The sequence below is a fragment of the Hypanus sabinus genome, chromosome 23 (assembly GCF_030144855.1).
Source record: "Hypanus sabinus isolate sHypSab1 chromosome 23, sHypSab1.hap1, whole genome shotgun sequence".
NCBI lineage: Eukaryota > Metazoa > Chordata > Chondrichthyes > Myliobatiformes > Dasyatidae > Hypanus > Hypanus sabinus.
The window spans coordinates 55,901,884-55,929,760 of record NC_082728.1 but is presented as its reverse complement, the minus strand read 5'-3'; the positions used below and the strand labels follow the sequence as shown (position 1 = coordinate 55,929,760).

Sequence of the window (27,877 nt, the reverse complement as noted above, 5' to 3'; positions counted from 1 at the left end):
GGCTCCAAACAGTCCTTCCAGGCGAGGCAACACTTCACCCGTGAATCTGTGGAGGTCATCTACTGCATCCGGTGCTTCTGATGTGGCCTCCTCTACATTGGTGAGACCTGATGCAGATTGGGGGACCACCTTGTTGAGCACCTTTGTTCCAAAGCAGGATTTCCCAGTGGCTACCTCTTTTAATTCAAATCCCCATTCCCATTCTGACATGTTGGTCCATGGCCTCCTCTTATGCCAAGACAAGGCCACCCTAAGGGTGAAGGAGCAACACCTTATATTTTGTTATCTGGGTAACCTCCAACTTGATGGCATGAATATCTATTTCTCCTTCCAGTATTTTTTCTTCTCCTCTCCTATTCCTCGCTCTGGCCTCTTACCTCTGGGTAGCTTCCTGCTTCCCTTTTTCTCCTGTCAGATTCTTTCTTCTCCAGCCGTTGACTTTTCCTACATACATGGCTTCATCTATTATCCTCCTTCCCCTACCCCTTTTTATTCTGGCATCTTCCCCCTTCCTTCTCAGTCCTGAAGAAGTGTCTTGGCCAGATACCTCAACTGTTTATTCATTTTCATAGACGCTGAGTTCTCCCAGCATTTTATGCTGGTTGCTGTAAGTGCTCTCAGCAGTTTGTGTTTTGCTACAGATTGTGGTTCTATGATCACAAGTTGTTATTCCATTGCAGAAAGAGATAATGTTGGTAATGCTTAGCAGTCCAGCCAGCAACTGTGGAGAAATAAAGTAACATTTCATGAACACATAGATGCTGCCTGATTCACGGAGTGTTTTCAATTCTATTTCAGTATTTACGGGCTTGATTTGAAAACAACTAAACTACAACTACAATGACAGGGCGTACGAAGGGTAGTAACGTCACCGTCGCCGTGGTAACATCGCGTCACATGCTGACTCGCGGAGTCTGATGCATAACTATTTGACCGGGCTCAGAGGGACGCATGCGTAATTGGCAGCGAACGGGTGAAGGGGGAAGCTGCCCCGGAAGTACTCACGTTGCCAGGGGAGGGTTAGTAACGGGGCCCACGCCACCCGCTGATTCAGGTAATGCAGTTACTGCGCTGCGGGGAGGGAGTGGGCTGAGAGAGAAGACCCGCTGTAATACTCTATCTGTCCCCGGCTTCATGTGCTGATGGACTGTCAACCTGCATTTAGGTAGCAACCTAACCAAACCCGCTCTGCTGCCGGTGAAGTGGTGTTGCAGCTGTACCGTGCACAGCAAGCTCCCATCAACGGCCCCTTGAGCAGAGATCTTGGTGTTGATGACACAAGTGACTGCAGTCTTCAGCAACACACAGTCTGGAGGAACTCGAGCAGCATGTTTGGGGGATGGGGAGTCATTGGAACAGGTTTAATGCAATGGACAGGAGGGGTGATGGAGACTGGCGGCGGGGGGGGGGGGGGAGGGGAGAGGTGGAGTTGGGGGCAGGCAGGTGTCCATAATATGGAATCTATGGGGGGGGGGGAAGATAAAGGAACTAGATGAGGGAGTGGATGGTGCAGGGAAGGTAGTAGGTGGATGAAACCAGGAGGGTGAAAGGGGAATGAAAGTGAGTGGTGGGTGTCTCTTGTGGGTGTATGGGAAAGAGAACCGGAAGGAGAGCAAGTCTTATCTCAGCTCCAAGCACCAAGCCCAACCCCTCTTTATTGTTGTTCAACTTCCCTCGCTCTGTCTTGATGCAAAGTTCCAACCCCAAATGACTATAATTCCTTTCCCCCTCAAAGATGCTGCTCGATCCTTGGGTCAAAGTACCTACTAGATTCTGGGGTGATGTTGGCTGCGTATGAATATTAGCCAGGAGAACTCATCAATGGTCCATGATTTGGGATCATTTACCTGCTTTGGGATGCAGCCTTTCTTTTGTGGATGATTTGAAAAAAGATTCATCTGTGGTGAAGCATGCCCTTACTGTGACATTGGTAGGGGTGGAGGCTGTAGCCATTTACTGCACAAGTTTCTGGAGAAGAGCTTAACCAAATCCATTTTTTTCTGGTTCATTGCTGTTCAGCCCAGCAGCAACTGCCAGAGACAAGATCCAAGCAATATGTGGAAGATAGAGATAGGGGATTATTGAAATGGTGATGTGCACTGGAGAGTGTATTTGTACTGTAAAAGAACAAAATCAGCACAGACACCTGGTGCAGATAATGGACTGCTTTCATATAATGCTTTCTATGATTGCACCATCCAAATCTTCATTTTCATTGTAACATTCAAGATATTTTGCTTCAAGTTCTTCATAGTTTCCAACTGGTTTGCGTGAAATTGTTTCATTTTCACTCCAGGCTACTTCTGGCATCTCAAGGGGACGTTCATGGGAGCTTGCCTGAATGCTTAAAAATGCAGTGACCAAAACCGTTCTGAATTGTTTTGCTGCTTATTTCTCGACAACTGTCAGTGACAAATATCACTACTTTTTGAATACAAACATGGGCAATTGCTGCTATTTAAAAGCTGTTTGCTGTAAGCACGATGTAGTGTCCAATGGCCATGCAAGTACAAGAGACTGAGGCTAGTTAGAAACCATTCAGCAACAGTTACCCGTCCCAATTAATCAGCATAGTAAACAAAGGGAATCCTGGCTATATCCTCAATTAGTTTTTGTTCTTTTAAGGGTTGTCCTAAATAAGCGACTGAGCTGAATAACCAATGTCTAATTAATTGGAACCCACTGTATTTCTAAGTAGCATTGAACTAAAGGGAAATACAGTCTTTCAGTCTGAATAATGTTGAGACATTAGAATATTTGTTACATTTCTGAGGATTGGATATTAAGTGATGTGGTGGCAAATAAAGCTTGGCTTCACACTCCTAAGATCATGTGATAAATGAGTAGTTAGGGCAGTTGCAATATGTGACATAGATATATCAAGTATGACATACTGTAACTGTTTGCTGCTTGCTGTTGCCATCTTTTTATCAACCTTTTTAAAAATAGTGTATTAAAACTATGTTTGAAGTTTAACAGCTAAATAAGGTAAACAAAGATTCGGTGGTTAAGTAAAGATAAAAATTGCTGGAGGTCCCTTAGCAAGCCAGGCAGCATATGTGTCAAGAGAAGCAGTGTACTGCAGGTCAACGACCCTTCAGATGAATGCTGTACCAGTGCAGGCTGGCAGTTTGTTCACAAGTAATTGATCTGAAGCATTGACTCTGTTACTCTCCAGAGATGCCTGACCACCTGCATATCAGCTTTTTTCCCTCAGATATTCAGCATCTGCAGTTTTTTGACTTCTGAATTTCCTCATGTTATTTCGTGTATTTTATGTTTTACAATATCACCATCTCAAATATTTTTCTTTTGTTTTCCTTTGAACAGATGAGCTGGTAGATATCTTTCACGCCAATATAGTACAAGAATTGGATTTTTGGCAGGTCTCGTCTGTTTCAAGACTCCTTGCAATAAGAGATGCTGATGTACCTACACAAGTTTGGTTTTGAAGTTAACCAGATATGGTAAGTGGGGGACTTGCTGTTCATTTATTATAGCTCTGCATTTAATACCATCATTTCCACAATCCTGATTGAGAAATTACAGAACCTAGGCCTTTGTACCTCCCTCTGCAATTGGATCCTCGATTTCCTAACCAGAAAACCGTAATTTGATGGATTGGTGATATTATCTCCTCCTTGCTGATGATCAACACTGGCGCACCTCAGGAGTGTGTGCTTAGCCCACTGCTCTACTTTCTGTATACCCATGACTGTGTGACTAGGCATAGCTCAAATACCATCTATAAATTTGCTGATGATACAACCATTGTTGGTAGAATCTCAAATGGAGATGAGAGGGCATACAGGAGTGAGATAGTGGAGTAGTATCGCAGCAACATCCTTGCACAATGTCAGTAAGACGAAAATGCTGATTGTGGACTGTGGCACACACTCAGCGATTCAGGAACAGCTTCTTCCCCTCTGCCATCCGATTCCCAAAAGGACATTGAACTCGTGAACACTACCTCACTTTTTAATATATATTATTTGTTTTTTGTACGATTTTTAATCTATTCAGTATATATATTGTGATTGTTTATTATTATTTTTTCTATATTATGTATTGTATTGAACTGCTGCTGTTAAGTTAACAAATTTCATGACACATGCTGGTGATAAAATAGCTGATTTTGATTGTGTTTTGTGATGCTCATTCCATTTTGGTTGAAACAATAGCACTAGCTTGAGAATGTGTTGTGAAATAGAATTGAAATATAAATTTTAGATTTCTTTTGGTGTTAGTTTTAATTAAAAAAAAATGTTTTCATTCACATCACGTGGGGTTCATTGGTAGTAGAGCATTCATTGACCATGCCTAAGTGCCCTTGAGAAGGATGGTGGTGATGGTGCCTTCTTAAACAACTGCAGTCTCTCCAATGGAGGCACTCCCACTATTTTGGTGGTAAGCAGTGTCAGGAAATGGTGTGGCAATACATTTCCAAGTAGAAGGAAATCTGCAGGTAGTTGTGTTTTCTCTCACCTTCTGTCCTTGCCCCTCTTTGTGGTAGAAAGGCTGAATTTTGGAGGTATTGGTAGGAATAGTTTCAATGACTAATTTTTATAGACTTACTAAACCTTTCTATATCAAGGGCCCAAAAACAGTGGCTATCTTCATCTTACAATTGAATAGCGGAAATGGGACCCATTTTCGGGGTCTCATGACTGGCCATTATTTGATATACCATGGACATGACCTAGAAGCTTCGCTTGCCTATAGAGCTCTGGGATATTTTGACTCTGGAGGTGGGTGCCTCTGTAGGGAATCGGTGCATCGTGGGAGATGGAAGATGGAAAGCAGCAAGCTGGCTGCTGGCTGCTTGCCCAGAGACCCGAGTTCTTTAGGCACAGAGCTTGGAAAAAGCGATGCAATGGACTTTTAACATTGCAAATCAGCGGGTTGTGTGTTATGTCTCCCCTCTTGCAGTGAAATAGGTCACCTCTTTTTCCCATATTAGGGAGAGAGAGAGAGCCTGGGGTATGTTGAATTACCGGGTGAACGAGTAGTCTTTGGGGTACTGCAAGACTGTGTCTTTATTGATGATTTGCTTCACACTTGAGTGCTTGGTGGGGCGCACCAATGCTTTTTTTTGCTGGGAGGGGAGGATTGTTTTGCTGCTGCTTACTCGTGGAAGGGGGGAGCTGGGGAGGCATTGGGGTTCTAACATTTAACTGTCATTCATTCTTTGGGGCACTCCTTTGTTTTTGTGGATGATTATGAAGAAAAAGCATTTTGGGATGTATATTGTAAACATTTCTCTGACATTAAGTGTACCTTTGAAACCTTTGAATAGTTGAGGTATTCTATAGAGTCATACATTGACCAAACTAGGCCTTTGTACCTCCCTCTGCAACTGGATCCTCGACTTCCTCACTGGAAGACCACTATCTGTGCAGATCAGAAATAATTTCATCTCACTGATAATCAACACTGGCACACTTAGGGATGTGTGCTTAACCCACTGCTCTACTCTTGACACACACGACTGTGTGGCTAGGGCACAGCTCAGATGCCATCAATAAATTTGCTGACAACATTATTATTGTTGGCAGAATCTCAGATGTTGGCAAGAGGGCATGCAGAAGTGAGATATATCAGCTAGTTGAGTGTTGTCACGGCAACAACCTGGCACTCGGTGTTGATAAGACCAAAGAACTGATGGTGGACTTCAGAAAGGGTAAGACGAGGGACCACACAGTGGATCAGAACTGGAAGAGTGAGCAGTTCCATAGAACATAGAATAGTACAGCACAGTACAGGCCCTTCGGCTCACAATGTTGTGCTGACCTTTAAACCCTGCCTCCCACATACCCCCCCCCACCTTAAATTCCTCCATATACCTGTCTAGTAGTTTCTTAAAGTTCACGAGTCTATCTGCCACCACCACTGACTCAGGCAGTGCATTCCATGCACCAACCACTCTCTGAGTAAAAAACCTTTCTCTAATGTCCCCCTTTAATTTCACACCCCTTACCTTAAAGCCATGTCCTCTTGTATTGAGCAGTGGTGCTCTGGGGAAGAGGTGCTGGCTGTCCACTTTATCTATTCCTCTTAAGATCTTGTATACCTCTATCATGTCTCCTCTCGTCCTCCTTCTCTCCAAAGAGTAAAGCCTTAGCTCCCTTAATCTCTGATCATAATCCATACTCTTTAAATCAGGCAGCATCCTGGTAAATCTCCTCTGTACCCTTTCCAATGCTTCCACATCCTTCCTATAATGAAGCGACCAGAACTGGGCACAGTACTCCAAGTGTGGCCTAACCAGAGTTTTATAGAGCTGCATCAATACCTCGCGACTTTTAAACTCTATCTCTTGACTTATGAAAGCTAACTCCCCATAAGCTTTCTTAACTACCCTATCTACCTGTGAGGCAACTTTCAGGCATCTGTGGACATGTACCCCCAGATCCCTCTGCTCCTCCACACTACCAAGTATCCTGCTATTTACTTTGTACTCTGCCTTGGAGTTTGTCCTTCCAAAGTTACCACCTCACACTTCTCCGGGTTGAACTCCATCTGCCACTTCTCAGCCCACTTCTGCATCCTATCAAAGTCTTTCTGCAATCTTCGACAATCCTCTACACTATCCACAACACCACCAACCTTTGTGTCATCTGCAAATTTGCCAACCCACCCTTCTACCCCCACATCCACGTTGTTAATAAAAATCACGAAAAGCAGAGGGCCCAGAACCGATCCTTGTTGGACACCACTAGTCACAACTCTCCAATCCAAATATACTCTCTCTAGCATGACCCTCTGCTTTCTGCAGGCAAGCTGCCTTCTGACTTTCTGAATAAGCCTACCATGTGGAACCTTGTCAAATGTCTCACTAAAATCCATGTAGATCACATCCACTGCACTACCCTTCATCTATATGCCTAGTCACTTCCCAAAGAACTTTATCAGCTTGTTAGACATGATCTGCCCGTCACAAAGCCATGCTGACTGTCCCTGATCAGACCATGATTCTGTAAATGCCCATAGATCCTATCTCTTAAGAATTTTTTCCAACAGCTTTCCCACCACAGATATAAGGCTCACTGGTCTATAATTACCCGGACTATCCCTACTACCTTCTTTGAATAAGGGGACAACATTCGCCTCCCTCAAATCCTCCGGTACCATTCCCGTAGACAACGAGGACATGAAAATCCTAGCCAGAGGCTCAGCAATCTCTTCCTTTGCCTTGTGGAGCAGCCTGGGAAATATTCTGTCAGGCCCTGGGGACTCATCAGTCCTAATGTACTTTAACAACTCCAACACCTCCTCTCCCCTAATATCAACCTCACTCATATTGTCCTCACCATCATCAAGTTCCCTCTCATTGGTGAATACCGAAGAGAAGTATTCATTGAGGACCTCGCTCACTTCAACAGCCTCCAGGCACACCTTCCCACTTTTATCTCTAATCAGTCCTACCTTCACTCCTGTCATCCTTTCGTTCTTCACATAATTGAAGAATGCCTTGGGGTTTTCCTTTACCCTACTCGCCAAGGCCTTCTCATGCCTCCTTCTTGCTCTCCTCAGCCTCTTCTTAGGCTCCTTTCTTGCTACCCTATATTCCTCAATAGACCCATCTGATCCTGCCTCCTAAACCTCATGTATGTTGCCTTCTTCCACCTGACTAGATTTTCCGCCTCACTTGGCACCCATGGTTTCTTCACCCTACCATTCTTTATCTTCCTCACTGGGACAAATTTGTCCCTAACATCCTTCAAGAGATCCCTAAACATCAACCACATGTCCATAGTACATTTCCCTGCAAAAACATCATCCCAGTTCACAGCCGCAAGTTCTTATAGCCTCATAATTTGCCCTTCCCCAATTAAAAATTTTCCTGTCCTCTCTGATTCTATCCTTTTCCATAATAATGCTATAGGCCAGGGAGCAGTGGTCACTGTCCCCCAGATGCTCACCCACTGACAGATATGTGACCTGACCCAGTTCATTACCTAATACTAGATCTAGTATGGCATTCCCCTTAGTCGGCTTGTCAACATACTGTGACAAGAGTCCGTCCTGGACACACTTAACAAACTCTACTCTGTCTAAACCATTGGAACTAATCAGGTGCCAATCAATATTAGAGAAGTTAAAGTCACTCATGATAGCAACCGTGTTATTTTTGCACCTTTTCAAAATCTGTCACCCAATCTGCTGCTCGGTATCTCTGCTCCATCCAGGGGGCCTATAGAATATACCTAATAAAGTAATTGCTCCCTTCCTGTTCCTGACTTCCCATCCATACTGACTCAGAAGAAGATCCTGCTACATTACCCACCTTTTCTATAGCTGTAATAGTATCCCTGACCAATAATGCCACCCCTCCTCCCCTTTTAAAACATTGAAATCCAGGAATATAGAGAATCCATTCCTGCCCTGGTGCCAGCCAAGTCTCTGTAATGGCCACTACATCATAATTCCAAGTATGTATCCAAGCTCTCAGTTCATCACCTTTGTTCCTGATGCTTCTTTCATTGAAGTACACAAGTTCCTGGGTGACAAAATCTCTGAGGATTTATCCTGGACATAACAAATTGATGCAGTTACAAAGAAGGCATGACAGCTGCTAAATTTCATTAGGAGTTTGAAGAGGTATGGTATGTCACCAAAGACGCTTATAAATTTCTATAGACCTTCCGTGGAGAACATTCTAACTGGTTGCTTCATCATCTGGTGTGGGGAAAGGGGCACCACACAGGATCAAAAGAAACTAGAAACTGGTGAATTCAGCTCACTTATGGGCACTAGTCTGTGTAGCATCCAGGACATCTTCAAGGAGTGATGCCTCAAAAAGGCGGCATCCATCATTAAGGGCCCTCATCACTCAGGACATGCCCCCTTCTCATTGCTGCCATCAGGGAGGAGGTATGGGATCCTGAAAGCACATACACAATGATTCAGGAACAACTTCTTCCCCTCTGCCATTGGATTTCTGAATGGACATTGAACCCGTGTACACTACTTCAATACTTTTTTTGGACTGCTTATTTAATTAAACTATTTTATTTATATATATTTCCTGTAATTCACTGATTTTATTATTATGTATTGCATTGTACCATTGCCGCATAACAGATTTCACAACATATGCCAGTAATATTAAGCTGGACACGAATTCTGATTCTGGTAAGGTCGCAACAAGGATATGAGTAAGCATCCTGGGTTTTTGCAACAATCTTATAGTTGCACATTCACTGTTCTATCTCAGATTAGTTTACTATAATGAACTTAAATTTGTCAGATATATTGTGAGATTTAAGTTCAGAAAAAATATTTAAACAGGGTTATTAAGAGTTACAGGAACAAGGTGGTAGATCAGTTAACCCGTTAGAACACTGGAAGAGGTTGTTACTTTTCCAGTCTTGGGCTAGTGTTAATGGAGGAGCTGACTTACTTTGAATCATCACCTTAAATGGGAATGAGCAGTTTCTGTGAAGACTTAGGCAGAACAGGAAAGAAATGCTGCAAAATTTGACATGTATGTTGTGATTAATATCTTTGAAGTCAAGCCAAACATTGGTGAATTCACAATCATTTCGAAAGGCATTGATCATCCAGAGTGTAATAATAGGTGGATTAGATGTTGATTAAAGAACACAGCTGCTCACCCAGCACTGAGAATTCTGTTTATCTAAAATGGGGTGAAAATATCCTAAATACTGTCTTGTCATTGGCAGTCAAGATGGTGTTTCACACCTTGAATAAGGTTGTGCTTTCCCTTCCTTAGTCTGAACTATGTACTCCATGTAGCCCTCCCACTCATTCACCAGCGTTAGATAAGTAAGCTTGTAGTTCAGTGTTGTCATCCTGACTCTGCTAACAATCTTTCTTCACTATCCACAACTCACAAATATGCAAATTTACCAATCAATCCACCTATATTTCTATTGCAGTCATTTACATATATCTTAAACAGCAGAGCTCCTAGCACTGATCCTTGTGGAACAGGGTGGGGTAGTACTTTGAATTACTGTAGTCTCAACAACAGACTGGGTCCGTGGTGATTCAGCCTATTGAGTTTCTTCTTCACCTCGTTATTAAAATAGTTAAGCATATTATTGATTTCAATCCACTTTGGTAAGGCTGGGTCTCTTGTTTGGAGCAATTAGAAGCTTTCATGAATACAATGCTCAATTTTGAGTTAGTCTAGCACAATAGTGGTGTCAGAATGGTGAAGAATGTCCCCTGTCAAGATGGGAATTAGCAATAGGCAATTTGTAAGTGGCATTTCTTACCACGTCAGGACATTTGCATCAGGTAGGTAAGTGAAGATGAGGTGAAAGTAGGTTAATCCCTTTTGTTTTCTGTAGATTTCTGCAACCCCAAGTGACCTTAGGACGTTAATTCCTTTTAGAATTATAGCAAATATCGAAGAAATTACTTGGCAATTAATCTAAAAGAATGATTTCTTTAAATAGTACTGGTGGGGAGTCCCTTCTGTCTCTGAACACATTCAATTGTTTAAGGTTAAAGGAAGCCTGTACATTACATGCTACGGTCCACAATGGATATGTTGATATCAAGTAATCTGTCCAATTCTATATAATCCAGTAGATATCTATGATACATTTTCAGTGACCTCATGACTGTATCCTACAGATTTTCATGCTTGTGTGCCATTGAAGTGAATTTTGTGTAGTGTTATTTTGAAAGATTACTTAGTTTTAATAATTTTATATTTTAATTTTTTTTTGCTACAGAAGTTTTTTCTTTTATAGTTTTTAAAGGTTTACACATTGAGAGTAAAATGTGAATGATTTGGTTTTTTTTTGTATTTCAGGTATTAAAACAGAAGAAAGGTTTTCGAGGTAAGCAACAATATGTCATCTAATTTTATTCACTTGCTTTAAAAGGGGAGAGCCATTGATGGCAGAAGCATTTACACATCATTGAACAAAAAAGTGCCTAATCTTTATTGGAGTGAATGCTGGGATTCCACTTGTAGCACTGATTCTGAACCATCGAAGAGGTGAAACTTTTCTCAGATGTAACATCAAGACCATTCGACATAGGAGAAGAATTAGGCCATTTGGCTAATTGAGTATACTCTGCCATTTAATCATGGCTGAATTATTTCCCCTCTCAATCTCTGCTCAATCCTCTGCTTTGCTACCCTTACCAATCAAGAATCTATCAGCCTCTGGTTTAAATATACTCAATGACACAGTTAGCTAATATATGCAGTTGGTAAAGGGAGGATGAGACAACCGTGGCTGACAAGTGAAGTCAAAGACAGGATAAAAGCAAAAGAAAAGGTATTATAATATAGCAAAAATAGTGGACATTAGAGGGTTAAGAAGCTTTTAAGAATCACCAGAAGGCAACAAAAAAGCAATAAAAAGAGAAGAGATGAAATATGAAGGGAAGCTAGGCGTTAATATAAAAGAGGATACAAGAAGTTTTTTCAGATATATAAAGAGTAAAAGAGAGACAAGTGGATATCAGAACATTGGAAAATGATGCTGGAGAGTTAGTAGCATAACATAGAAACATAGAAATCTACAGCAAGTTACAGGCCCTTCGGCCCACAATGTTGTGCTGACCATGTAACTACTCTAGGAACCGCCTAGAATTTCCTTACCACATAGCCCTCTATTTTTCTAAGCTCCATGTACCTATCTAAGAGTCCCTTAAAAGACCTATTGTATCCGCCTCTACCACCTTTGCTGGCAGTGCATTCCATGCACCTACCTCTCTCTGTGTGAAAAACTGACATCCAACATCCCCCTTGTACCTACTTTCAAGCAACTGGAAACTATGCCCCCTCATGTTAGTGATTTCATTCTTGGGAAGAAGCCCCTGGCCACACAATCAATGCCTCTCATCGTTTTATACACCTCTGTCAAGTCACCTCTCATCCTCCGTCGCTCCAAGGAGAAAAGACCAAGTTCACTCAACCTATTCTCATAAGGCATGCTCCCCAATCCAGGCAACATTTTTGTAAGTCTCCTCTGCACTCTCTCTATAGTGTCTGGATATGGTGATGTGTAGTGAGGTGACCAGAACTGAACGCAGTACTCCAAGTGGTGTGTAACTAAGGTCTTAGATAGACTTAACATTACCTCACGACTCTTGAACTCAATCCCACGGTTAATGAAGGCTGACACACCATACGCCTTGGTAACAACACTGTCAACCTGTGCAGCAGCTTTGACTGTCCTATGGATACGGACCCCAAGCATGTTGCTGATCCTCCACACTACCAAGAGTCTTACCATTAATATTATATTCTGCCTGCAAATTTGACCTACCGAAATGAACCACTTCGCACTTAGGGTTGAACTATATCTACCACTTCTCAGCCCAGTTCTGCATCCTATCTATGTTGTGCTATAACCTCTGACAACACTCCAGACTATCCACAACACCCCCAACTTACTAACCACCCTCCTACTTCCTCATCCAAGTCATAAATAAAAATCACAAAGAGGAGAGGTCCCAGAACAGATCTCTGCGAACTCCACTGGTCACAGACCTCCTTGCAGAATACAAACAATCTACAACCACCCATTGCCTTCAGTGGGCAAGCCATGTAATGGACAAAGAAATGGCAGATGAACTTTTGAAGTATTTTGCACTAGTCCTCGCTCTGGAAGACACTAGAAAAATGCTAGAAATGTGAGTGTTGGGGGCAAAAGTGAATGTTGTTGCCATTACTAAAGAGAAGGTGCTTGGGAAGCTGAAAGGTCTGAAGGCGGATAAGTCACCTCGACCAGATGGACTACACCCCTGGATTCAGAAGGAGGTCGCTGCAGAGATTGTGGAGGCATTAGTAATGACCTTTCACGAATCTCTAGATTCTGGAATGGTTAAGGATGACTGGAAAATTGCAAATGTCATTTCACTCTTTAAGAAGGGAGGGAATAGAAGAAAGGAAATTGCAGGTCAGTTAGCCTGCCTTCGGTGGTTGGGAAGATGCTGGAATCCATTGTTAAGGATGAGGTTTTGGAGTACTTAGAGGCACATATAACAAAATAGGCCAAAGTCAGTATGGCTTCCTTAAGAGGAAATCTTGCCTGACATCTGTTGGAATTCTTTGAGGAAATAACAGGCAGGATAGGAAAAAGAGAGTCAGTGGATATTGTTTATTTGGATTTTCAGAAGGCCTCTCAGGCAGCTTAATAAGATAAGAACCATGATCTTACAGGAAAAATACTGACATGGATTGCCTGACTGGCAAGAGGGGAAGAGTGGGAGTAAGGGGGCATTTTCTAGTTGGCTGCCAGTGACCAGTGGTGTGCCATGGGGGGGACGGGGGGTTGGTTTGGGATGGGACCTCTTCTTTTATGTTATATGCCAGTGATTTGGATAAAGGAATTGGTGGCTTTGTGGCCAAGTTTGCAGACAATATGAAAATAGGTGGAGGAGCATGTCGTGTTGAGGAAGCAGGGTGTCTGCAGAGGGACATAGACAGATTAGGAGAACATGCAAAGAAGTGACAGATGGATTATAGTGTTGGGAAGTGCATGGTCATGCACTTCAGCAGAAGAAATAATGGCATGGACTATTTTTAAATGGGGAGAAAATTTAAAAAATCAGAGATGAAAAGGGACCTGGAAGCTCTTGTGCAGAATCCTCTGTTAATTTGTAGTTTAGTCAGTGGTGAGGAAGATAAATGTAATGTTAGCATTCATTTTGAGAGGACAAAAAATATAAAAACGAGGATGTAATGCTAAGTCTTTATAAGGAATTGGTCAGACTGTACCTAGAGTATGGTGAGTAGTTTTGGGCCTCTTATCTAAGAAAAGATATGATGACATTGGAGCGTGTCCAGAGGAATTTCATGAGAATAATTCTGGGAGTGAAAGGGTTAACATATGAGGAGGGATTGGTGGCTGTAGACCTCTTCTTGCTGGAGCTTAGAAGAATGGGGTGGAGATCTCATTGAAACCCATCGAATATTGAAAGGCTCAGATAGTGGATATCGAGAGGATATTTCCCACAGTGGGGGAGTAAAGAACCAGAGGACACAGACTTGGAATAGATGAACATCCATTCAGACCACAGACTGAGGAAAATTTTCTGTAGCCTGAGGGTGGTGAATCTGTGTGAATTCATTGCTACAGATGACTGTGCAGACCAAGTTATTGAGTATATTTAGAGCAGAGTATGATAGATGGTAGGTTCTTGATTAGTTAGGGCAACAATGGTTACTGGTTTAGTATAGGAGAATGGGGTTGAGAGGGATAATAAATCAGCCATGATACAATAGTGGAGCAGACTCGATGAGCAGCATGGCCCAATTCTGCTCCTATGCTTATGATCAATAACTTGGCCTCTACAGCTGTCTGTGACAATTAATTCCACGGATTCTCCACCCTCTGGCTAAATAGACAGAATATTTAGAATAGACATAATTTCTTATGTCTATTCTAAAGGCATGTTTTTCTATTCTGAGGCTATACCCTCTGGTCTTACACTCTTCCACAAAAAGAAACATGCTCTCCTCATCCTCTCTATCTAGGCCTTTCAATATTCAGTAGGTTTCAATGAGATCCAACACCCCACCCAATTCTTCTAAACTCCAGTGTGTACAGGTCCAAGCTATCAAGTGCTTCTCATGTTAATCCGTGAATGGGAATACCTTCTTGTCACTCTATTTAAACACATCATGATCTTGAACACCTTTTCTCAATCTTCTAATCTCAAGCTCTGAACTATGCCAGTAATGGTTTCCTGTCTCATTTCTTGGGTTTTCACCTGTTTCTGAAGGCTAGATGAACGGAACTAGACTCCAAACACAAACTGCAACCTAACTAATATTTTGAATTCCAACTTAATTTCCCTACTTTATACTCTGTGCTTCTATGGATCCCTTGTGCCTTATTCTGTCAGCATATTTCATTACAATTGAGTACAACATTGTGAAGGAGATATTTGCAGATTTAAATAGAAGGATCAGGAGAGCTACTTTAATTAGATAATTCAGAGAAAGCAGACTCAATGGGAAAATTATCTCTTTCTATACTGCACAAAATGCTGGAGGAACTCAGCGGGCCGTGCAGGATCTATGAAAAAGAGTAAACAGTTGATGAACTGGGCCAGGACTGGAAAAAAGGATGAGACGTTGGAGCAAGAAGGTTGGGGGAGGGGAGGAAGAAGTACAAGGTGGTAGGTGATAGGTGAATCTGGGTGGGGGGGGGAGATTTGAAATAAAGAACTGAGACAATGATAGGTGAAAGAGATAAAGGGCTGGAGAAGGAGGAATCTGATGAGAGATGGTAGAAGACTATTGTGACATGTCAGTCCATGGCCTCCTCTACTCCCATGATGAGGCCACATTCAAGTTGGAGGAGCAACTCCTTATATTCCCTTTAGGTGGCCTCCAACCTAATGGCATGAACATTGATTTCTCGAACTTCTGGTAATTGACCCCTCACCCTCTTCACCATTCCCCATTCCAGTTTCCCACTCTCATCTTATTTCTTTATCTGCCCATCACCTCCCTCTGGTGTTCCTCCCCCTTCTCTTTCTTCCATTAGATTCTCCCTTCTCCAGCCCTTTATCTCTTTCACCTTTCAGCTTCTCACCTCTTTACTTCACCCCTTTCCCTCTCCTGGTTTCACCTATCACCTACTACTTTGTACTTCATCCTTGACTCCCCGCATGTTCTTGCTCTAACTTTATTTTTTCCCCAGTCCCAATGAAGAGTCTTGGGCCAAAATGTCCACTGTTTACTCTTTTCCATAGATGCTGCCTGGTCTGTTGAGTTCCTCCAGTATTTTGTGTGTGTGACCAGTATTTCCGCAGATTTTCTTGTCTTTCTGCACTGTGTAGTTATGCAGCTTTATTATCAAGCAAGCAAGTAGAGAAATGGTAAGATTAATGGTTCTACCATTGTACCTTTCTCTTTCAGAGTCGATTGATGACGTTCTGGATGACCTGCTTGGTGATGATGGTAACTCGATCCAAATGGTTCATTATTCATGCATTATTTTCTTGCTTTATTCTTTAAATGGTTAAAAATAACTCATTTGCCTATCTGTGTAACAACAGGATTGTAGGGATATTTTGTATGACAGAGAACTGACTGAAGAAAGTTTGTTTGTTTTAGTTGGGGAAATGAAAACCCAGTGCTTAATGCGGAGAGTTTTTGAAGAGTAACAACAGAGAATGGATAAGTGAAACACTAATGGGGACATGATGCACATTGTATAGTTTCAAAAAAGAATAATTTGGGAAGAAGGTTCAGCATGAAGCCCTGGGAAAGAAAGAGGAGACAACACAGGACACTGTGCCCCAACTTAAACATGCTAAGTGTGCAGAGGAGAGAAAAAAAGCAGCATGTAATTTGATCATCTTTTTCACAGCCATCAATTACCTTGCAAGTTTCTGAATTAAACTGAACTAAAACATACTTATAGAATTTCTGTTTGTCTGATAGCAATGTATGCACTTTCCTCATAAGGGCTTATTTTGCTTATCAAATGTCCAGAGTGTAGAACCAAGGTGTTACGAGACCAGATTCACAACCATACATCTTTACCTATCAGAAAGGACTAATGAACCTCTCATCTAGGTACTGGCTTTTCTGAAATGATCCAAAACCTATCCTGCACTTGTTCTTCATGACTCAGTGTATTGCCAAAGTATTTCCTTTCCCTTAAAATAGGCTCATCTGTATCTCAACTACATGTTGTGCCAAAATACTTAATGTACCAGTTCTGAACTTTGTCAAAACAAATGTTTCTTCACTGTTCTCCCCATTCTAGAGCCTAGAACTTGGATCTAACAGTGCAAAAAAAGTTTTATTTTCAGTGGTATGCAATCTGAAAGATGGCATTGCACCTTTGACCACCCACACCCCTATTTACAATGCCACATTTTCAATCTCCTGGGAGTGCACATCTCACACAATGGAGTACCTGGTAAGTCTCTGAAAACTTGTGCCAACAAACTGGCGGGAGTATTCAAGGACATTTTCAACCTCTCACTGCCATGGGCAGAAGATCCCCTTGCTTCTAAAAGGCAACAATTATACCAGTGCCTATGAAGAATAATGTGAGCTGCCTTAATGACTATTTCCCAGTAGCACTCCAATCTATAGTGATGAAATGCTTTGAGAGGTTGGTCATGACTAGACTGAACTCCTGCCTCAGCAAGGGTCTGGACCCACTGCAATTTGCCTATCGCCACAATAGGTCAACGGCAGATGCAATCTCAATGGCTCTTCACACAGCCTTAGACCACCTGGACAATACAAACATCTACGTCAGGATGCTGTTCATCAACAGTAGCTCAACATTTAACACCACCATTCCCACAATCCTGAATGAGAAGTTGCAGAACCTGGGCCTCTGTACCTCCCTCTACAATTGGATCCTCGACTTCCTAACCAGAAGACCACAATCTGTGCGGATTGGTGATAATATCTCCCCCTCACTGACGATGAACACAGGTGCACCGCAGTGGAGTGCTTAGCCCATTACTCTACTCTCTCTATACCTATGACTGGTGGCTAGGCTTAGCTCAAATACCATCTATAAATTTGATGATGATACAACCATTGTTGGTAGAATCTCAGATGGAGATGAGAGGGCATACAGGAACAAGATATACCAACTAGTGGAGTGGTGTCACAGCAACAACCTTGCACTCAACAGCAGTAAGATGAAAAAGCTAATTTTGGACTTAAGGAAAGGTAAGATGAAGGAACACATACCAATCCTCATAGAGGGATTAGAAGTGGAGAGAGTGAACAGTTTCAGCTTCCTGGGTGTCAAGATCTCTGAGGACCTAACCTGGTCCCAACGTATTGATGTGGCTATAAAGAAGGCAAGACAGTGTCTATACTTCATTAAGAGTTGGAAGAGATTTGGTATGTCAACAAATACACTAAAAAAACTTCTATAGATGTACTGTGTAGAGCATTCTGACAGGCTGCGCCACTGTCTGGTATGAGTGGGGGTAGGGGGCTACTGCACAGGACCGAAAGAATGTAGAGGGTCGTAAAATTAGTTGGCTCCATCTTGAGTATTAGCCTACAAGGTAATCAGGACATCTTCAAGAGCGGTGTCTCAAAAAGGAAGCCTCTATTATTAAGGACCCCCAAGCACCCAGAGCATGCTCTTTTCTCACTATTGCCATCAAGTAGGGGGTACAGAAGCCTGAAAGCACTCACTTGGTGATTCAGGAACAGCTTCTTCTCCTCTGCCATCCGATTCCTAAATGGCCATTGATCCTGTGAACACTACCTCACTTTTTTAATATATATTATTTCTGCTTTTGTATAAATTTTTATCTATTCATTATATGTATAGTTATTTATTATTAATGTTTTCTTTTATATAATGTATTGCATCAAACTGCAATTGCTAAGTTAACAAATTTCACGGCACACGCTGGTGATAACAAACCTGATTCTAATTTTGATTCATGATCCCAGAACACATACTATACAATTGGAAAAGCTCACCAGTGTCTACTTTCTGAGGAGGCTGAAGAGAGCTGGACTATGTACATCTATACCATGGGTTCCCAACCTTTTTTATACCATGAACCCTTAACATTAACCGAGGGGTCCATGGACACCAGGTTAGGAATCCCAGATATGTACTCATGTCTTTTTACAAATGTGCAGTAGAGAGCATCCTAACATACTGCATCACTACATGGTATAGAAACTGCACTGCAGGCTCTACAGTGGGTAGTCAAAACTGCCCAATGCATCACTGGAACGAGCCTACCTACCATCAAAGATACACACAGAAAGGTGCTAGAGAAGAGCCAGTAATATCATGAAGGATCCCACTCACCCTAATCATGGACTGTTTGTCCCACTGCCATCAGGGAGGAAGCTACGTAGTGTCCACATCAGGAGCACCAGACTCAAGAACAGTGACTTTTCCCAAGCAGTAAGGTGAGCAACACCTCCACTCCTGCAGGCAATGAGAGAATAAAATTTAAGTGTAAGCTACATTATTAATTTAATTGAAGTGAGAAAGGATAATCTTCCAGTTGAGTTTAAAAAAAAAATTTTGACTTTATATTGGTGATCACTTTACTGCTTACCATTGCTATCTCTGGGAACTTCCAACTAGTCTTGGAAACTTCTGTAATTTCATCTTCATCTCCTGAGCTGTGATGGCAAAATTATTTAAAGTATTGCATTGAAGCAATGGTTTGAGAATGTATTGGTGTGCCAACTGTTTTAATTCTGTAACTTTGCTTTGCAGATAAAAAAATCACTTTCCCTACCATGCAATCAGGAAGCACCCCCAGGAGATCAGCTCCCGCATCATCCAGAAGTAACAAAAAGTATGGGTTAGCAGCCTGCTTGACTGAAGGAACAGTAGCCGTGCTGTGTGAATATTTACTTTGTGCAAATAGAGCTTGAATTTGAAGGAGTTTGAAAACTTAAATTAGCTTTCAAGTTGCATTAAAATGTCCTGATCCATGACAATATTGTCAAATTCTGTTGTCCTTACAATAGACTGTATAACTAAAACTGCAGAGGCTCTGTATATTTAGTGATTCATGCATAGGTGTTTTTCCCTTTCAGGTCATTGCTGGATGATGAGTTTTTTAATAAGTTAGCACAGGAGGCTGCCAAGGACAATGATGTGAGTGTGTGTCTTTCCTTAATACTGCTTAGTCCACACTTAATACAGGCTGAAATTCTCTAGTCTGGCACCTTTGGGACCTAATCGTGCTGGACAACAGAAAATCTGGACCACAGAAATTGCCACGATCAGATTCCGCTGAGGAGGAAAGCATTTCTTTTTATGTGAAGATATTCTCTGGCTCATTTAAAGGTTCCAAGAATTGTCTACATGTAATGTAATGTAACCCCCTGGGTCGCCTCAGGCTCGCTCAGCTCGTTTCGTCTAGGGGAAGCAGCCTTCGGCCCCGCCAAACTGGGTAATCAGCTGGTGTGGATGCTGTGTGATGTCCCCGCCTCGCCCAAAAACAGACAGTACACCATATGCGATTAAATGAGTACAATTTATAAAGGTTACTATAGCTAAGTGATTAATAACGATACAGTATATATGAAGAGAAAATTAAAGAAAAGGCGCCAAACTTATCAAAGTCCAAACCACTTCGTGCACAACCGTTGGAGCTCAATTTCTGAAGTCTTCTGGCCACCATTCGATCCCCTCCGAACTCCTCGACTTGCAGCTCAGGACCCTCCAAACTCCTCGACTCTCCAAACAGCTCAGGACCCTCCGAGTGGTCAACCAAGCACATCTAGCTTCATCCCCCCCCCCCCTCGGAGAATCTCCCGGCCGCGGACCCCCCTTTGGGGTCCGATCCTCGCCCAGCTTAGAGCATTGCGTCCTCTCTCTCGACCCCCTCGCGCCGATCTGCCCAAAAGCCCGTCAACAAAAGCTTACAGACTCAGAAGAAAGAACATTAATCCCCATTTGGTTTACAAAGGAATACCATTCTCGGTATCAATAAATTAGCATTCCTGCTAGTTAACAAAAAGAAACCCTTTCCCAACAGTAACAAAGAAAAAAGAAGAAACCCCCTTTACAGTAATTTATTGAGATGAATATTCAGCTATGATTGTATTGAATGGGGGAGTAGGTTTGAAAGACCAAATGGCCCACTCCTGTTTTCTATGCTTCCATGCTGCTATAATCATAATACTGCATGAGCTCAGAAGTCAGAACCTGGTGACAAGATAATATGAAAGATTGAATTGTGTTTTGAGATCATTTTAGAAAAGTGTTATATTAATTATGTCTGATATATTTACAAGGCCATCCAGTTTTTGACTAATTTATGATAAATCCTAATTCAGCGTAAATTTTATTCCTTACATTGTTTTGTGCCTTGAGAATAATCTATCCACTTAACTGACTTTGTGAGAATTCCAGACAGTCTGATTTCCCGTGCTCTTTACGAAGTTGAAATGTGAAACCCGCCATTATTCATTCCCCATCATTTTTTCTCCCCCTAACTGGTTTGATTACACCTGTGGAAACCTTTAATAGAAAGTTGCATTTACAAATTGGGAATAACTGGCTGAATTCTTGACTATATAGGATTAATTGGTTGAAGTTGTACTGAAGGGAACAGTACTGTGCATTGTGTAAAGGACTTTATTCTCTTTGTGCAGGAGTCTGAGATTTCAGAGGTCGATCACCAGGCCCTATTAGAAACAATGAAGGTAAGTTTATGTAATACAAGTTATAATGGTTGCCCCTTGCTCTCCTTTGTAGAACCTAATGAATAGATAGATTCAATACTTGCTTTATCCACATTAGATGAGGCCTAAAATTATAACTTAATCCCATAGATACTCCTCACTGCCATAATCACTCACTATTGCTTCTACTCTAAGTGACAATCTGATTTTGTCTTAAACAGGCCAGTTTTTGAACAATAGGTAATCCAGAAACTGCACCAAGAACAGAAAATTCAAGAATGCAAATGAGTAAATGCAAATTGGAAAATTAGAATATTGCTTTCCTGTTAGACTAACACAGTCACCCAACCTTCACCTAACAAAATTCTATTGACAAAAATTGTACAAAATACATGTCCTAAAATTAGGCCCAGCCTACATTGCATTTCCCATTTGACACGTGTGGTAATATTCAGCAAGAGATTTGGCACCATCTACCACAAAGCACATGTCTGATTAATACCCCTTCTACTACCCTAAACATTAATTTCCTCCATTACTGGAGCATTGTGGCTACAGTGTGTATTGTTTTCAAAATTATATCACTGTTTTCAATAGGTTTCAATAGGTACATTTAATATCACAGAAATGTGTACAATATACATCCTAAAATTCTTCTTTGCAAACATCCACAAAAACAGGAGTGGTGCAAAGAATGAATGACAATTAAGTGTTAGAACCCCAGGTTTCCGGTGACTTCATCATTCAGAATGGCAGCCTAAAATAATAACTCCTCCGGAAAAATGCTTATTTTGCCCCGTTAATCCGCCAAATACTAGATCTCTAGAAAATATCTGAATTGTTAAGAGAGAAAAGGAATGGAGATAAAAAAAAGCGTCACTGTGAAGCCAGTGGACGAGTGGGGTGCAACGAGCAGGTCTCCTTCACAAGCACATGGCAGTGAGGCTGATAGGCTGATGCTGGACCTTGTTCAGGCCAAGTGGCAAATTTAGTAAAAATTCTGGAAGAGATACAGGAATTCCAAAAAGACATAAAACAGCAACTAAATGATATCAAGTCAGAGCTCACCAATGTTATTCAAAATAGTGGTGGCAGAGAGACAAATTGAAAAGGTGGAAGATCACGTTCTAAATGTGGAATGGACACTAAGACGATATAAGTATTAAATCATCAAGAAAATAAATGACTCAACCAAGAAGGAAGATCACGACGAAAGAATATCAGGATATATAATGTTCCTGAAGGAGCGGTGGGGTAGTCTATGGCAGAGTTTGTAGAAAACTTGCTATGGGACACGCTGGAGCTTCCCCCGACCATGACACTTGACATTGAGAGAGCACACTGTGCACTCGTCCCGAGGCCTTCTGGAAACAGGGAAAATAAGCTACAGTCAATAGTAATCAGGTTCCTTAGATACAAAGTCAAGTCAAGTTTACTGATATAGCACATTTAAAAACAACCAACGTGCTGTACAGATCAGAGCAGATAGCTAAAATCACAAATTCAAGAAACACGAGACATAACTAACAGGGCAAATAGCTTATAGGCACAAAAGAAACAACTCAAGGGCCTAGGCACAAGCCAAAAATCCGCCACATCAGGAGGATTCAAACGCTAGTGAATAAAAGTAAATTTTGAGCCTGGATTTAAGAGTTGATGGAGGGGGCAGATCTGATGGGGAGGGAAATGCTGTTCCACAGTCTAGGGGCTACAATAGCAAAGGCACAGTCACCACTGAGCTTAAGTTTAGATCGCGGGACAGCCAGGAGCCCCAAGTCAGCCAACACACACAAAATGCTGGTGGAACACAGCAGGCCAGGCAGCCTGCTGATAAGGAGAAGCACTGTTGCCGTTTCGGGCCGTGACCCTTCGTCAGGACTAACGGAAAGGAAAGAGAGTAAGAGATTTGAAAGTAGTGGGGGGAGGGGGAAATGCAAAATGATAGGAGAAGACCGGACGGGGTGGGATGAAGCTAAGAGCTGGAAAGGTGATTGGCAAAAGTGATACAGAGCTGGAGAAGGGAGAGGATTCCTACACGACTCCCTTGTCCACTCGTCCCCCTCCCCCCCATCCCTTCCCACCGATCTCCCTCCTGGCACTTATCCTTGTAAGCAGAACAAGTGCTACACCTGCCCTTACACTTCCTTCCTCACCACTATTCAGGGCCCCAGACAGTCCTTCCAGGTGAGGCAACACTTCACCTGTGAGTCGGCTGGTGTGGTATACTGTGTCCGGTGCTCCCGATGTGGCCTTTTATATATTGGTGAGACCTGAGGCAGACTGGAAGTCAGTTTAGCTGAACACCTACGCTCGGTCCACCAGAGAAAGCAGCATCTCCCAGTGGCCACACATTTTAATTCCACATCCCATTCCCATTCTGATGTGTCTATCCATGGCCTCCTCTACTGTCAAAATGAATCCAAACTCAGGTTGGAGGAACAACATTTTATATACCGGCTGGATAGCCTCCAACCTGATGGCATGAACATTGATTTCTCTAACTTCCGTTAATGCCCCTCCTCCCCTTCCCTGACATATTTAGTTGTTTGCCTGTTCTCCATCTCCCTCTGGTGTTCCCCCCTACCTTCTTTCTCCCGAGGCCTCCCGTCCCATGATCCTTTCCCTTCTCCAGCTCAGTATCACTCTCACCAATCACCTTTCCAGCTCTTAGCTTCACCCCACCCCCTCCGGTCTTCTCCTATCATTTTGCATTCCCCCCCCCCCCCCCCCCCCCCACCACTTTCAAATCTCTTACTATCTTTCCTTTCAGTTAGTCCTGACGAAGGGTCTCGGCCCGAAACGTTGACAGTGCTTCTCCTTATAGATGCTGCCTGGCCTGCTGTGTTCCACCAGCATTTTGTGTGTGTTGTTTGAATTTCCAGCATCTGCAGATTTCCTCGTGTTTGCCCCAAGTCAGCTGACCTGAGGGACCTGGAAGTAGAATAAGGGATTAGAGGATCTATGAAATAAGGGGGCCAGCCCATTTAGGTGTTTATAAACAAGCAGGAAAACCTTAAAGTCAATTCTGAACCGTATTAGCAGCCAGTGGAGGGAGGCCAGGATAGGAGTAATATGGAAACATAAGGAAATCTGCAGATGCTGGAAATTCAAGCAACACCATTGGGTCCGCCTGGGTAGCCTCCAACCTGATGGCATGAATATTGATTTCTCTAACTTCCGTTAATGCCTCTCCTCCCCTTCTTACCCCATCCCTGATTTATTTTTCCCCCTCCCTCTTTTTTTTCTGCCCATCACTCCTTGCCTGTTCTCCATCTCCTTCTGGTGCTCCCCCCCTTTCTTTCTCCCTAGGCTTCCTGTCCCATGATCCTTTCCCTTCTCCAGCTCTGTATCCCTTTTGGCAATCACCTTTCCAGCTCTTAGCTTCACCCCACCCCCTCCAGTCTTCTATCATTTCGGATTTCCCCCTTCCCCTCCTGCTTTCAAATCTCTTAGTATTTTTTCTTTCACTTAGTCCTGACGAAGGGTCTTAGCTCGAAATGTCAACAGTGCTTCTTCCTATAGATGCTGCCTGGCCTGCTGCGTTCCACCTGCATTTTGTATGTGTTAGGAATAATATGGTCCCTCTTCCGGGTACCTGTCAGGAGCCTGGCTGTGGCATTCTGGACCATTTGTAGAACGGGACAGGGATGACTGACTAAATCCCAGTATACAGGGAGTTAGAGTAGTCCAAGCGGGAGGACATAAGGGTATGAATGACTTTCTCGAGATCTTTGAAAGAGAGAAACTGCTTGATTTTAGCAATAGTACAAAGCTGGAAAAAACTGGCTTTTACTACTGCATTAACTTGCTTGTCAAACTTAAAGGTGGAATCAAATATCTCACCAAGGGATTTAACATGGGGTTTGAAAAGGATGGACCGGTTACCATGACTGTTGGTAATCACTTTGATGGAGTCAGGGGGGCCAAATAGGACAACTTCAGACTTGCCTTCATTCAGCTGTAAGAAGTTTTGTGCCATCCCACACTTTTATGTCCTCAAGACAGTTCACGAGGTTGGCTAGATTTGTCTGGTTGTTTGGTTTCAGAGGGAAATAAAGCTGTGTGTCGTCAGCATAACAGTGGAAAGAAATGTCATATTTTTGAATGATTTGGCTGAGGGGAAGCATATATATAGAGAAAAGAATGGGACCTAGGATGGAACCTGTGGGACCCCGAACAAAACCAAAGCAGAGATTCTGCAACACACGCAAAATGCTGGTGGAACACAACAGGCCAGGCAGCATCTATAAGGAGAAGCACTGTCGACATTTCGGGCCAAGACCCTTCGTCAGGTCGGTCTCAGCCCGAAACTTCGACAGTGCTTCTCCTTATAGATGCTGCCTGGCCTGCTGTGTTCCACCAGCATTTTGTGTGATTGAATTTCCAGCATCTGCAGATTTCCTCGTGTTTGCAGAGATTCTGCATGCCTGGGGGAAGAAGAAGGTATTTAAAATGGGAAATTAATATATTTTGATCAAGATTACCCCCCACCCAGCAGTCCTGTAGAAATGTAAGGAATATTCTGAAGCGAAGCGAGTATTAACGCAAAGAAGGATTAGCTTCCAGACTCTGTACCCTGCTAAACTGTGAGTGTTTTATGAAGACGGGATGTAGCTGTATCAGACAGTGGAAGGGGCGACTACAGACGTGACGGACAGAGGGTTGACCATAAGCGTGATCAAACCGAGGGAAAGCCTGTTCTGCTTGGGAAATACTGAGAGAATCGAGAAAGCAGGGGATGGGAGGAGGGCGAGAGAAGAATATCAGGAAGAGACTGTGAGTTTTCAGAAGACAGCTCTCAACCCCTCCAGAAAAGCCATGAGGTCTGACTAATTTCAAAAGTGTTGATAAGCTAAACAGAAGCAAAAATAGATGGTGCTATACTTATCTCAAGGTGCTTATTATAATATGGATTTTATATTACTTAATTAATTATTTTTTATTCATTCATTCATTCCTTTATCCCCTCCTAAATGAGAATATATACATGGGAGGAATACACAGAGAAATCTTTTCAGTTAATGGACATAGATTTTTTTACTCTATGGGTACTGCAGTGGGGGCCCTCAACTCACAGGCAGGAGAGGCTATCCCCCACAGCTAGACATTTCCTCTAGTTCAACCCAGGGTCAACTACTAGAGGCCAGAGCCTTGGAATCACACTTCTGGTATCTTTTTTTTTCATTCGCGTTTCTTGGTTCTTACTTGTTCAGGGAGTAGATCGATTAAATTCTATTTTGCTAATTTTAATGATACACTGACAGATAAATACACATGGCTAAGGACAAAGTAAAATTCATTTCTTTTAATGTCAATGGGCTGTTAAATACAATCAAACTCAATTCTATCAAAAATGAAGAAAGAACAAGCCCATGTAGTGCATTTACAGGATACTCAAGTGATAACGAGCATGGAAAACTTAAGAGAATGGGCATCACTAATTTGTTTTTCTCCTTATATAAATCAGGACAAAGGAAAATAGTTGCTATTTTCATCTCAAGCAAGCTAAATTTTGAAAAAATATTCGAAATGGGAGATAAGGAGGGCAGATATACTCTGGTAAAGGGGAATATAGACAGAAATTCAGTTACTCTATTGGATATATACGCACCCCCAGGAAGTGATATTAGTTTCTTCCAGAAAGTTACTAATGTTATGGTAATGGAAACAGAAGGTCTCTTGATATGTGGGAGAGGCTTAAATTTACAATTACAACCAAAGTTAAACTCTTCCAATAGAAAAACCTATGAAATAAAGTCCTTACATAAGAAAGTTAACACTTTTTGAGGATGTTGGTCGATATTGATATATAGAGGGACCTTTTCTACTACAAAAGGAATTACACTCATTATTCTGCCCCCCATTCTGTATATACAAGAATAGACTATTTCATAACATTTGGAAAGGATAAAGACAAAATGAACTCTTGTGGAATTGGGACAATTGATGTAAGTGACCATGCATCTATATATTTATAACCAATAACATATAACCATATAACAATTACAGCACGGAAACAGGTCATTTCAGCCTTTCTAGTCTGTGCAGAACGCTTACTCTCATCTAGTCCCACCGACCTGCACTCAGCCCATAAGCCTCCATTCCTTTCCTGTCCATATTCCTATCCAACTTTACTATAAATGACAATGTATACTTTAAATGTTACCCCTAAACTTTTGCCCCTTAACTCTCAACTCATGTCCTCTTGTTTGAATCTCCCCTACTCTAAATGGAAAAAGCCTATCCACGTCAACTCTATCTATCCCCCTCATAATTTTAAATACCTCTATCAAGTCCCCCTCAACCTTCTATTCTCCAGAGAATAAACACCTAACTTGTTCAACCTTTCTGTGTAACTTAGGTGCTGAAACCCAGGTAACATTGTAGTAAATCTCCTCTGTACTCTATTTTGTCGACATAGTTCCTGTAATTTGGTGACCAGAACTGTACACAATACTCCAAATTTGGCCTTACTAATGCCTTGTACAATTTTAACGTTACATCCCAACTCCTATACTCAATAGCAAACATGAGGAAATCTGCAGATGCTGGAGATTCAAGCAACACACACAAAATGCTGGTGGAACGCAGCAGGCCAGGCAGCATCTATAGGAAAAAGCACTGTCGATGTTTCAGGCTAAGGCCCTTCATCAGGACTAACTGAAAGGAAAGATAGTAAGAGATTTGAAAGTAGGAGGGGGGGGGGAATGCAAAATGATAAGGGAAGACCGGAAGGGGTGGGGTGAAGCTGAGAGCCGGAAAGGTGATTGG

General features: G+C 42.2%; 1 protein-coding gene across 8 annotated transcripts in view; it reads left to right on the top strand.

Annotated features, from left to right (window-relative positions):
- The first annotated feature begins 967 nt into the window (after positions 1-967).
- Positions 968-27,877, top strand: part of LOC132380202 (fas-binding factor 1 homolog) — a 127,058-nt gene continuing 100,148 nt past the window's right edge. For 5 of the 8 annotated variants that reach the window (XM_059948900.1, XM_059948896.1, XM_059948894.1 and 2 more), the window contains exons 1-7: positions 968-1,054; positions 3,331-3,467; positions 10,790-10,817; positions 15,866-15,907; positions 19,185-19,266; positions 19,511-19,571; positions 21,077-21,127. In XM_059948900.1, the coding sequence (XP_059804883.1) occupies positions 3,465-3,467; positions 10,790-10,817; positions 15,866-15,907; positions 19,185-19,266; positions 19,511-19,571; positions 21,077-21,127 (267 nt within the window). In that variant the 5' untranslated portion in view covers positions 968-1,054; positions 3,331-3,464. Of the gene's footprint in view, positions 1,055-3,330; positions 3,468-10,789; positions 10,818-15,865; positions 15,908-15,930; positions 19,314-19,510; positions 19,572-21,076; positions 21,128-27,877 lie in introns of those variants that run through there. The other 3 variants (XM_059948895.1, XM_059948899.1, XM_059948897.1) reach the window with 3 other exon arrangements.